General features: G+C 29.7%; 1 protein-coding gene across 1 annotated transcript; it reads right to left on the bottom strand.

The window, feature by feature from the left end:
• Positions 1–12,571: 12,571 nt before the first annotated feature.
• LOC148233458 (uncharacterized) lies at positions 12,572–13,333 on the bottom strand. Its single transcript, XM_088190651.1, has 2 exons — positions 12,953–13,333; positions 12,572–12,887 (listed from the first exon to the last, which is right to left on the bottom strand). The coding sequence occupies exons 1-2, from the start codon at positions 13,060–13,062 to the stop codon at positions 12,572–12,574; spliced, it is 426 nt and encodes a 141-aa protein (XP_088046777.1). The 5' UTR covers positions 13,063–13,333.
• Positions 13,334–13,516: the final 183 nt, after the last annotated feature.

The following is a 13,516-nucleotide window of genomic DNA, read 5'->3' as shown; positions in this document are numbered from 1 at the left end:
AAATAGTGGACAAATTTGTTTATTTAAAATATTGCGTCATTAATTCGCGTGTGTTGCGCAATTAAAAAATATATAAATCGCTTTGTAAACAAGCAACTAATACTGACATTTAATTTCTTAATTCTATTTACAATAAAATGCATATGAATAAATACTTTGTTCCATAAAACAAATTGTTTGTGCATTATTTTAAGTTTATTGCAGTGTTGCTATATTTTAAAAATATAATATTCAATAACAAAATAAAATTGTCAATATAGATAATTAATTAAACATATTTCGTCTTAAGCTATTATTAAAAGTAGTTTCAAGTCTTTGTCTTTTCATTTGCCTTACGATGGGGCTTTGTTCTCTCTTGATTGTTTGAGGCAGACTGAAGCTCCTGTTAAATTTAGTGGAAGGAGATGTTTTCTTGATCATTCCTTCCGTTGAAACGAGTCTTCTTTGGTTGATCTTATCCATCCTGGCTATTCTGATGTGTTTCTTTAGTCTGCTCTTCAATTCCTTGTCGCTCTCGATGATTTTCATCCATTTGTCGTTAACGAGAGAAGCAGTATATAACGAATATCCATCGAGCATCCTGTAAAAAAACAAAGTGATTAGATATAATATTTGGTAAAAAATAAAAAAATATTTTTAAAATATACCTGAAGACTATTACATCCAATTTTAGTGGAAGTTGTCCGATTATATCTACGTTTGGATTAATCAAAGGTGATGTTTCCATTACGCGGAGAAAGGAAAAGAAGCTTTCCATTTTAAAAATGTGAATAAAATATTCGCAAGTTTGGATTGCTTTTTGTTTCAAAATGTGGCAGCTCCGTTGAGTTAAAACGTGGCTCGCCGAAATATTGCGGATATACTACTGAACGTGGCTTGCCGAAATATTGTTGATATAAAACCGAGCGTAGCTCGTCGAAATATTATATAAATAAAAACAGAACGTAGCTTGCCGAAGTTCTTTATTTATATATTTTTTTTATTATATAAAAAAACAAAATTATTAGATATTATGAAAAAAAGTAATAAAAAATAATAATATTTTTACCTGAAGACCTTAGCAGACAATTTTGGTGAAAGTTTCCCGATTATATCAACGTTTGGATTAACCAATGGTGAAGATTCCATGATGCGGAGAACCGAACAAATCCTTCCATTTTGAGATGGTAAAATAAGTTAGAATTATTTTTTGTTATAAAAAGGGGCAGCTCACTTGAAATATTTGATAATTTTATTAGAGTTTAATATTATCATTTTTTTTTTAAATATTAATATTGTAAATAATTTATATTTTATAGAAGTGATATGTGATGTGTTATTATAAGTGAGAAACTTTGTAAGGACTTATTGGAAAATGATTTTCACCTATTAGATAATACGGTTGTATAAGACAAAGTTGAGTGTTTTTATATTGCCGACATTGCCTTAGTCCACTTGCTCCCGGGAACGGGAACGCCGATCAAACGCAGGGTAGAATCAGAGATAATATTTGATTAAATAAATCTATTATCTATATATTTAAATTATGCTTGTCTTTAACGCGAATAAAATAATAATAAAAAACATATGTACTACATCTTATATACATATTTTATTATTACAACTTTTTATATCACAGATAATTTAACGTTATTGTGTCAATATCTTATTTTATATATAATCTAAGTTCTATTAAGACTTTTTTTTAATTTTTATAATTTTCAATAACACCTGTTATTACTAGTGCGGTCCTGTAGCGTTCGATACTAGAGGAAAACTCAAAAGAGGTGTTGATTAAAAATATTTGGCGTGTGCCCGGGGGGATTGGCCAATCATGCCCAGCAATCAGGGGCGGACACCCATCGTCAGAGTCACCCAGCTCCTCATCCACCCCGATCTTCCACCTTCAATTTCCGACCAACTATAATATAACCTCATACGTCATGTACCCTCATTCTTATTTTTTTAACCTAGTGCTATACAAAACATTATTGATTTTATTAAATTTATGAATTGCTGTAATTAAAAATTCGACGTCATATTTAGTGTGATGTGTTTTTAACTATGTTTATATTGTACAATAGGGATTTCTTAATTAAAAACACGTTTTTAGCTTTATTAGCATCTCGCACTATATCGCACATAACAATATGTGTTTTCAGTGGCGTAACTATGGTGGGGCGGAGGGGGCGGGCCGCCCCGGGCGGCACTTGCTTGGGGGCGGCATATTCGCGATAGGATCGTCTAGTGTGGTTCTTAACCCTGAATGCACTAAAACATATAAATTTACGAATAACAAGATCTTAATAATAACCAATTTATTATTTTAAGAAATGCTGATTTTATGACCCTGCAAGAAATGTATGGGGGGGAGGGCGGCAATTTTAAGGATCGCCCTGGGCGGCACATACCCTACACCACTGTGTGTTTTATAAGCTGGCTAATACATATAAGCGTTGTGACTGAATATTCTGTGGCATGCTACTACAACATACTGCCGGGTTCATCAACTGAACCACTTCTCTAATTAAAATCGAGGGATTAACTCATGTTAATAATTATAAATTATCTAGTTTGACTTGTGATAAAGAATTTTAATCGTTTGAAAAAAATGAGCTTCTTCTTTAAAATGAAACATGGTGGGAAACCTATTTACGGATTAAGATACGCGACATATATCAAAAAGGATTAAATATCCGCCGTCTTGAAAAGATATAAAACATAAATTCAAGCTTATCCTCAAATTTACCGTTTCTGACCTGCCTTAGCGGCCAATGGCAGTTCGTTTTCGAAAAAACACATCATCTTAGCAAAAAACTGATCATTCCATTGAAAAATGGTCGGAGAACAAAAACTATCATGGATATAAACCCTGGAAAGTGGGCAACAGTTCGTCTAAGGACACTACTGGCATCTATACTTAAATATCCACGACAGCATTCAAGGCATCAGATCTTTAAAACCCCTCTAACTTGGACTACAACCAACAGGAGGCTGACTCAATTTTAGAGCAGTGAAGATAGTAAAAGCTGCCGCTTCTCTCTTTGCGTCCAGCTCGATGTCCATAATCCAGAGCGAAACCACTTTAGAGGCTCATGCGCAACAAAAAAAATTGTATTTAAAAACTAAACCACCTGACTAAATGGCCAATATACAGTTTTATATTTAACCTTTTGAGTAGTTAGTTAATTTAAAAACATTGTTAATTTGTTAGAATACGCATGGGAGTGAGTATATATTCCATATTTATCCATTATTATTTCTTTTGTTTTTCATTTATTATTATTTTATTTTGTATCTATGGTAAATTATACAAAAAAAATCAGTGATTCTCAACGTTATATTACTTTGATTTATTTTACTACTTTTTTGTATTGGTATGTTTTAATGATTTATTTTAACACTTTTTTGTTATTAAATTTCGTCAATTTTTTTTACATATTTATTATGTATCATTTGACTTTTTTATATCAATTCAGAGGCAATTAATGTTAATTTATTTCGTACTCTTTAATTTATTGGTATTATATTCTATAAACATCATTTACATTAAATCAAATTAAAAAATATTAAATACATATAATATATATGTAAATATATAACTATTTAGGATAGTTCAAAACAACAAAAAATCGACCGCCGTACATGTACGGTGATACCGTTCAAAGGGTTAAGCATGCAATATAATTTAATAAATTATATATGTCAATAAATATTTATGAATTGCTCGAATATATGTACGGGGATGTAAAGAGTATGTTATTATCGTTAAAAAATAATTTAATTTATGATTTTTATATTAAAAATAATAAATTCAGTCAAGAAAGCATTTATTATATATGTGTTTCTTAATATTTTTTATGAGTATTATAGGTATGAAATATTTGATACAATTTTGTCAAAATCTGGTGGTGTTGAAATTTCAAAGAAATTTTCTTTTATATTCCGTAGGCAAGAGGTAATAATATAAAATTCTTGTGAATAATCATTTATTCTCTCGTGAGACTTTTTCTCTCCTTGTCGTTTTCTGCCTAATGAGAAAGATTTATTTAAGGAAAAAAAGTATGATTATTTAAGTAAATTTAATGAGTCCACCCTTTCCGTTTGCAGCGAAAGAGTCACCCCTTACCTTATATTTTCCTTTCTGGTATTCACAAAAAGCGTCCATTGTTCAATTCCACAGTAATTAGGTAGACGCATTAAATTAATTATTTTTTTAATCCAAGTCCGCTCCCGTGTACGCAAAATTGTTAAACTGCAATTTAAATATAATAATTTATATACTTATTTATTTAAAAAAATATTTTATTATGAAAGTGTCATAATAATATTATTATAGGATATGATAGCTGTTTAACTTTATATTAAAATGAAAAAAAACTTTGAGAAGCTTTGATTGAGATGAAAGAGTTTTGATAAAAAGCCGCTTTTGACTTTTTTAGTGTATTAAAGAAGCTTCTCTTTGAGATTTTATTCATTACGCGTTTTTTGTTATTCTTTATCAGGAAAAACAATCGTAATAATAATTACTTTTAATGCGGCTCAAGGAGTCTTAACCCATTTTTATTTCCCACCCGTCTGTCAACGAATACATTAAACACAAATTTTAATTTACATAAAAAATATTATATTTTATCCTTATTGAATAGCAAATTGCCTGTATTATTAATAAATCAAAGACTTGTGGTTGGCACATATGAAGTCTTACTATAAACTCACCTACTGTACTTTTTTTAAATTGGCGGAAGATTCGTGTGTGCTGCCAAATTTTTAACAACCGGTTCTGTTTCTGAACCTATAATATAAATAGCTACCCCCTATTAAAAAAATTAACACTGAAATGTTTTATTCTTGATGAATTAAAAATTATTAAAAAAATGTGAAAAGTGTGTATTTTATCATTTTTTGTTATTTATTTTTTTATTAATAATATATTATTAATTTATAAATGACCAAAATCATCAATATCCCAAATTTTTAGTTGAGGAATTAATTTGGAATGTTCTTTGATTTTTTGCAAAAAAAAGCTTGCTTATTATATTTTTAGCTCCATATGGAATTACAAGACATTCTTTTGAAACATGTATCTGCTTTTTGCTTTTGAAATTGTGAAATTAAAAAAACTGTATTGCCTAATGAGATGAAACTCGCTTGCAATAGAAAGCATGTTATTGCTATACAAATAGATCCTGAAACCAGTATGGATTTACGGTACCAAGCCATCGAATCAAGAGATTATATTGACCAAAGGTTTTAGAATAATGTACTTCCGTGTGTTGTTAACGCATCACGGTACGAACAAATTGCTGATCTCTATCGATAGCTTGGGATAAAGACAATATTAGAAGTCATCCAGAAATTTGCCCTATTACATCAACAAAGGCCAAAGGATCATGTCAATGCTGAAATCTTTCATCTCCTCTACGCGGACGATTTAATCAGAATTTAAAAAAAAACCAAACCACACGAACTGAGTTAATCACTATTATTTTAGGCCAAATGACAAAGAAAACAAGTCACTTTAAATAACTAATTTAAGCGAGAAAAATATTTTTATTAGCTATGTGAGCTACATTGTATTTTTAATGAACATCTTTAAAGGAATTTATAATCATAAAAAAATACAATTTAATTTTATGAAGTTTAACAATCTGCATCCAGACGATTACTGGCGTGACATTGTAAGCCCCTGGAGAAAGTATAAGCATCAAATGTGCAGGAGTCGCTTGACGTTAGCTACGGTACTCGTTTTTTTAAAACTTATTTTCAGTATACATAAACTACTCAAATCAAGTACATTAACATAATTTGTAAAATAACTGTTAGTCAGTTGTAGTTTTTTCTAAACTTGTTCGAGTTTGAAGTAAAAAATTCTATTTAATTTAATATTTAATAAATATAAAAAATATAAAATTAACATATTTACAAAGAGGTTTTTGTCCACTTTTTTCTCTGTAAATAAAGTCGAGCAGCTTCTCAGATATTTTTTTATTTTTATAATTAAAAATTTAGATTAGGTGCTAAATAATATAATACTATGTAAAATAGAGATATTGTATTTTTTATTTTTATGTTACATTTTCATCATTTGTATTTTATAAATTTGTTGCTGTTTTTTATATTTATGTAATTATTCATAATAACAAACACAAAAAACCTATTTTTAACATTAAATTAGAGATATTTTTTTCTGATTTCCCAGAATACGTTATGCAGTTGCCAGTTGGCGAGTTTTAAAGAAAGATTATGTATTCTCAACTTAAATCAGTGGCGGATCATCCATAGAACAATATAAGCGCAAGCTTGGGGAAAATATCGAAAATTTACATAGTAAATTTTCGATATTTTCAACAAATTTTCAGGTGATCAACATAAATACGATCCCCAAAATTTATAATATTCAGATATAATTACATTAAACAGATCACAGAATTATTTCTGATTTTTATGAACATATATAGACCAGCTTATGTTGGGCTAGGGGCCTCTGAAAAGCGTGATCCACCACTGAGGTTTCATATATGTGTTATATCTTAATAATTTTTATATAATATTATCACTTTAAGTTCAAAAGGGCCGAAATATCGGCCCACCCTACCTATGCAAAAAAAATCCTAAAGGCCGATTTTTCAGCGCAAATTAAAAAAAAATAGTTTAACATGTTTGATATTTTTGTATGTTTGTATATGCGCTCAGGCAGATATAACGTACCTAGCAGTTGACAGAAGAATGACCGCGCTCTTTCTTTATGATAGGGATGGCTGGCGAAGTAAGTTTTACATTTTTATCTTCATTTAGACATATTTTCAGTTCAGTCCAAACAATATGCTTTACTAAACATTGGTGTTAAATATTAGCAATAATTGAGCTTCAATAATTATATTTAAATAGAAGACGTATTTGAAAAAATTGCGCAAAATGTATGTTTTTAAAATAAATAAATTATGTAATGTTATTTTTTTGTCACTAAGTATAGGCTGTACTAGACGATATAATTATAATTTGTTGATGGTTTTATTTTGAATCAATAAATATAAAAAATAAATTTGTATTCATTGTTGTAACAATTACATATTATTGCTTTTATTGCCTCATATCATATTACTGCAATCCCTTTTTGCATTATTTATTAATTAAAAAACCTTATTCTTATACATATATTTTTAATGATAGTTGCCAATGAAGATTGCAGTAAATAGTAGAAGTAGAATTTCTTGTATATTTTATTAATATCTTATTCTTCTAAACTTGTCAGTTGATCAAGTTGTCAGTTGGCTTAACCTCTTCGTGCCGCAGAGGACAGGGTCGCCCTAATCCGATCGCGATGGTTTAACAACGCCAAGTTTGAAGGGATAGTAAGTCATTAACCAAATTGATATGCCTTTGACATTCAATTAAAGTGGGATTCCGGTCTTGAGGCGCCACCGGCGTACAATCCGAAGACGTCGAAATAATTGGATCAAAGTTATTTTGTGCCCGGACCCCGACTTAATTATCGCGCAACTTAAGTTAATTAATATAGTTTCTCGGGGTCTGGTGGCGTTTTGATGCCGCACACATAGCTCTTATATATGTTTGGATATTTATATCTACATACAACTCAGTTTTATTATCTATTCTTTCGGAAGATCTTTATAAAAGTGGTATGCACGATCCAAAGGGGACGTGCTCGAAGAAAAACGGCGAATTTCGGCGAAAATATGTGCATAAATAATAAATGGGTTTGAACACAGTTTTCGAAATGTTCTCGACGGGACACGACGGTTCTTGCTGGTACATGTGCTTATATCCTATTATGAACGGCGTGGGTGGTAATATGATATCCCATTACTGAAATAAGGCAAGATGCGTGAAGTTCTTGAATGTTTGTCTGCAATATAAAGCTATTAATTATTCTGTTTAATCTTGCTGTAAGATACCAAAATAGCCTTCAGATCTTCTTAATCAAGCAGGTTAAAAAATGTTTGAATTTAGTTATTTATTTATTTATAAATATGTGCAGTTTGACTGTAAATGGACGACACATTAAAATAATACAAATATTTTTTTTATATAAAAATATATATCATTGATATATCACAGTTGAAAAAACAGCATAAGACGATGCACTTCGAATTGTAAATTAAATATTTTTAAATTACTGCTTTGAAAGCTTAACTTAAGATAGATTAAATAGAGCTATTGCATATTGATTAATTAGATTTTTTTAAATTTTTGCCAAGAATAAAGCGAATCGAAAAATCGAGATTACAATTGAAGTAACCTGGTCCAACGACGGAGCCCCTCCATTTGCTTAAAAGCCCCCCTCAGTTTCCCGCCCCTCTTGGCGCATACATTTTATATGCCCATGCCCGTGGGAATATGCCCCCGACATAATGACACGTGTTTTATTTAACATTGTGCCATTTTATTATTTGGCCGGCGTTTAGGTGTCCCAGAGTGCTATTCGCATCGGACGCAATTTGCCATAACGTTATACGCTGAGAACTCTGAATTTTATTGCCAATGACAGCTCAACGAAACCATTTTTTTATTTTTAAAGATTAAATTCAGTTTAAATTAATATATTCCGTGTCCTTCAAGACTTACTTTTGAAAAAATAAGAAATATATAGTGAATTATGGATTTTGACTTACTCAGCTATGTCAGAAGAACATATGTTAATTAAGTAATTATTCTTTGCTATTTTTTCATGAACCATTTTGCACTAATATTATTTTTTTAAGATACATGGATGCTGCTTATATTTATGGTGTTAATATTGCGCTAACAAAATAAAAACATTACATTAAAATATTTTCACATAAATGCTAATTTCATCGCCACTTAACTTAATCGGAAATAAAAGCATTTGAATAATATAGTTTTTATACTAAAATTACAGAGAATATTATAGTTACTGGGCAATTACAGCGTGAAAGACACTGCCGTAAAATTTTACATGTTGCATCGTTAATACAAAGTGCGCACGGAAAAAGGAATCCGCCAAAAGCTAACGCCATATTAGACAGGAAAATGAACGTCAATAAACAAATGCGTTCTATAAATTGTCATGAAAAATGCAGCAAGGATAAGCAAATACAATCACAAAAATCATTATACTACTTTGGAAATATTTTACAATGACACGGTAAATTGGGTATGTGTAGTCTTGAATATACTCATACAATTTTTTGCAATACGTACGTACGAATCAGACACGTGTGGTGAGATATCTTCCCTTTCACTCGCTCACACATAAAGTAACGGGCTTTCAAATAGCACGTCTCCAATTTACCGTGTTATTGGGGAGTCTACTGTACTCACTTATTACAGTGCTATTTATGTTCCTTAAACATAGTAACTGTTTTTTTACAATACAAATTAGAACATATATGTATGTAAAAACAAAAAACAACTTCGTACAACCCAATAGATATAATAAATAATCAATTTTTAAAATAAATATTTATTTATTATAAAATATGTCAAAAAATCTCTAGCAAAGAAAGCAAAACTCTGTATGATACATTAACAAAAGCTTATAATTTTGATTGTTTATGACCAACAAAATTGATATTTTTTTAAATAAATATTTTTTTGCAGAAACATTGATACTTGGTTTAATATAAAGAAAATTTTAAATTTTATTAAATAGCTTATCCATGTGTTTGTAATGCTGGGACCACCTCTTATCTCTGCTAATAAAATAGTAAATCATAAAAATAATTTATATATTTTTGTGTCTTGAATGTTTTTTTAAAAATCAAAATTTATTATATAGTATTCATTTATTGAATACAGTTTTAAAACCACGTAAACACACAAAAATCAAGAGATCACACTTTAAGTAACAAACAGTAAAAGTGCATAATGTAAGAGTCGCTGCATATCCCATTTGATCAGGTACTAAAACATCCCCCGAATTCATATTTCATAGAATGAAGATGTTGCAAAATTTTACTGATTTTTAATTACAGTTGCACAGTATACGGTCTAACAAAAATTTTATTAGACAAAATAAAATTATGGTTATGATCTGAAACATCGAGATTAACTCATTAGAATTTACTTTATTTTAATGGTATATATGCTAAAATATTGTCGTACTGAATTAAATAAATTGATTGAGAATACCATTGTGCTTTAGTTTTAAAGTTAATTAGATAACAAACAAACTCGTACCAATCAGAGCTACCTAGAGAAGGTTCAGCTTAAAGCAGTCATCCAAATACCAAATAGTTTAACTTGATCTGCGACATGTGAATTATCATTATTGTAGAATTAAAATACTGTGATTTAACTATGTTTAAAAAATCTTTTTTTTTTAAATTAAATGTGTGCCCTGCCAAGTTCTGCATAATTATTAAAATCACGCAAAATATTGTCAAAACATGTCAGAGGGTGCTAAAATCCTAATCTTAAAAATATTTTTTGCAGCTGTTTACTTTTTTTTTATTTGACTTACGGAAAATAATTTTTAGCGTTAAACATTAAAAAGACTAAAATATGTATTCAATACAATTAGTGCATATTTTAAGATGCAATCTAAGTATGGCGATTTAATGTACCATACTGAAGTGCGATGGTTGAGCCGCAGAAAAGCTACGAAAAAAATTTGATATATTTATGACTGAAAAATCAAGGCAAGTTCCAGAACTTTCAGATCCTTTGTCGTTGTGAGATCTAGCATTTTTGACTAACATAAGTGGACATATTAAACTTACAAGGTAAAGGAAAACTTGTACATGAACTCTTTTTCCATATTATAGCATTTCAAACAAAAATATTTCTCTTCAAGAAACAGTTGCAGCAAAATAATTTTTCATGTTTTCAGTCTTGCAAAAATTTACAGAAAAAAATTTACATTTTCAACTCAATGTTGAATTGAAAAAATTGTATTTTTAGAAAACGAGCTACATGCGCGGTTTAAAGATTTTTGTTAATATGAAAAAAGGTCCATTTTATTCCAAAATTAATTTGCAGTATATCCTAATGAGGTTGCTGTAAATATGCAATTAAAATTGATAGATTTGCAATCTGTCATAATATGAATATTTTTCTGTTTTCATTATTATTTTCTTTTAGTATATTCCTTAACGTCTAAGCGCATACCCTTGTCGGAAATCAGCGCCCTTGCTTAACAAAGTAAAGGCACCTCACAGTAATTATTAAGAATTGCATTTATAAGGTACATTAACCCATCAAACACGATCGATTAAGAGCGCGATTATTATAAGTGTAGCAGTCGCTCCACTGTAATTATTTAGGCGTTAGTTATCCCCAAGAAAGTGGAGAGCTAGTGTATAACAAAGCACATCGGGTGCACCCCCACACTGGTGGCCCCAACCTCCGCCGCGCTCACTCTCCTTACACAACACTTGAATTTAATTAAAGTTTGTTGTTGAAATAGATTTAATTAAACTAATGCGAGGCGCACAATAGCGGGGCACGACGCACACCAACTTAAATAGCCTTTTTGATACACAGTGTTCCGTTCGTTAATTCCCAGTCAGGAAGCCTCGCGACGTGATTTCCCATACGGCACGTAGGTATTCGACAGGAGAGAGAAAAAAATGACTATGAATCGGACATAATGAACGCTTGTCAAAATGCTATGTGTGTGTGAATGCTTTTTTTATTGGTAGTAATTTGAAGCAAAACGTCCGCAAAATCAACGGTTGAGCGTGGGTGGATTTTTGAGGTGGTGCTTAGTTTTGTAAAATTTTTTTAAATAATTTATATTCTATATCTATATATTGATTTTTAAAAAATAGTAAAATTATTTTAAATTAAAATGACACAAAATACGACTTTATTTTCTAATACTATTATTTCATACCTAATTTTATTATAAAGGATAGGACTTATATATATTTAAAATTATTTTATGTAGTAGATACATTTTTATTCATTTTGTAACAACGATCTCGTTGATGAACAAAATTAATCTACATATCCACCAATCCTTAGAAATTCACATAAGAGATAATCAAATTATTGGAATTGAATTGAATACTTGATATATGCAGCTTTTTAAAAAGCTACATTTAAATAAATAAATTTCAGGTGTTCTTTATAATACAACATATAGTATAAGATGTTTAACTGTAAAGGTCTGAACGCACGTTTATTTACTAAATACATATGTATATTGTATCTTGGAATTTTTCAACGTGTATTAAATTAAATGTAAATAGCGCAGCAGCGGTACTATCTGAAATTAAAAAATCCTTTAGATGAACCGAAGTTTTTAATTGAATTCTTGGAATGATAGAGTTGAAGCTTTCGAAGGGGGTTCGTTCTAAGACATAGCCCCCATCTTTTTCTCAACCGACCATTCACGGTAATGCTCCAACACTGAAATAATTATCGATATTGCAAGTTCAATTTTTAATCAAGTAATAAAAAAAACTAATGCCTCCGACCGACTGAAGTTCTATTAAGCTACTTAAAAAAATATCGCCTAAGTAAAAATAATATTAACAATTCCTTAAAATAGGAATGATAAAAAAATCGCTACGTTGAATTATGTAATACAATTTATAATATAAAAAATATTTTATCACAAAAAAAAATTATTGTTCGTTAAAATTTAATTGTCAATATATAATCAATAAAACATATTTCGTTTCATGCTGTTATTAAAAGTATCTTCGAGTCTCTGTCTTTTCATTTGCCGTACAATAGGGCTTTGTTCTCTTTTGGTCGTTTGAGGCAGACTGAAGCTTTTATTGAATTGTGTTGCAGGAGATGTCTTCTTAATCATTCCTTCCGTTGAAATGAGTCTTCTTCGGTTAATCTTATCCATCCTGGCTATTCTGATGTGTTTTCTTAGTCTGCTCCTCAATTCCTTATTGCTTTCGATGATTTTCATCCATTTGTCGTTAACGAGAGAAGCAGTATATAATGAATATCCATCGAGCATCCTGTAAAATAAAAAAATAATTAGATACAATATTTATTAAAAAATAAAAATAATTAAAATATATACCTGAAGACTAAAACAGCTAATTTTGGTGGAAGTTTCCCGATTATATCTACGTTTGGATTAACCAAAGCTGAAAATTCCATGATGCGGAGAAACGAAAAAAATCCGTCCATTTTTAAATGATGAATTAAAAATTCAATAAATGGATTGATTTTGGTTGTGAAAAAAGGCAGCTCAGTTGAGCTAGAACGTAGCTCGCCGAAAATATTAGTACATATAATTGAACGTAGCGCGCCGAAATCATCAGGTTTATGTTGTAAAGTTTCTAAAAACTATGTGAAGTCATATAAAAACATATTTCATTCTCTGCACACCAATAAAATTGATTTGCTATTTTACTTTTATTTTTAATTTACTCAATGAGTCAATATAATATTAAAATTATCAAAATTCAGAGATACATATTTTTTTGCTTATTCATAATGTACGTTTAAACATTTTATCTTAATAATTTAAAAAATGAAATGTTTATAAGAGCAAGGATGAATTTCATTAAAATCTTATGAATGTATAAAACACATTTTATTAACTAGTTTTCAAAAAATGTTTGAAGTTAAATTATTTTAC

This window comes from Plectrocnemia conspersa, unplaced genomic scaffold (assembly GCF_051122295.1).
Source record: "Plectrocnemia conspersa isolate PC_06_02 unplaced genomic scaffold, ASM5112229v1 ptg000008l, whole genome shotgun sequence".
NCBI lineage: Eukaryota > Metazoa > Arthropoda > Insecta > Trichoptera > Polycentropodidae > Plectrocnemia > Plectrocnemia conspersa.
Note: the sequence above shows the minus strand (reverse complement) of the source record. Positions and strands in the feature narration are given on the sequence as shown.

Bases quoted from the DNA above. Each gene is read 5' to 3' on its own strand.
- LOC148233458 (XM_088190651.1), bottom strand. From the start codon at position 13,062: ATGGACGGATTTTTTTCGTTTCTCCGCATCATGGAATTTTCAGCTTTG. The intron at 12,888-12,952 runs GTATATATTTTA...TTTATTTTACAG, and splicing joins TTAGCTGTTTTAGTCTTCAG to GATGCTCGATGGATATTCAT.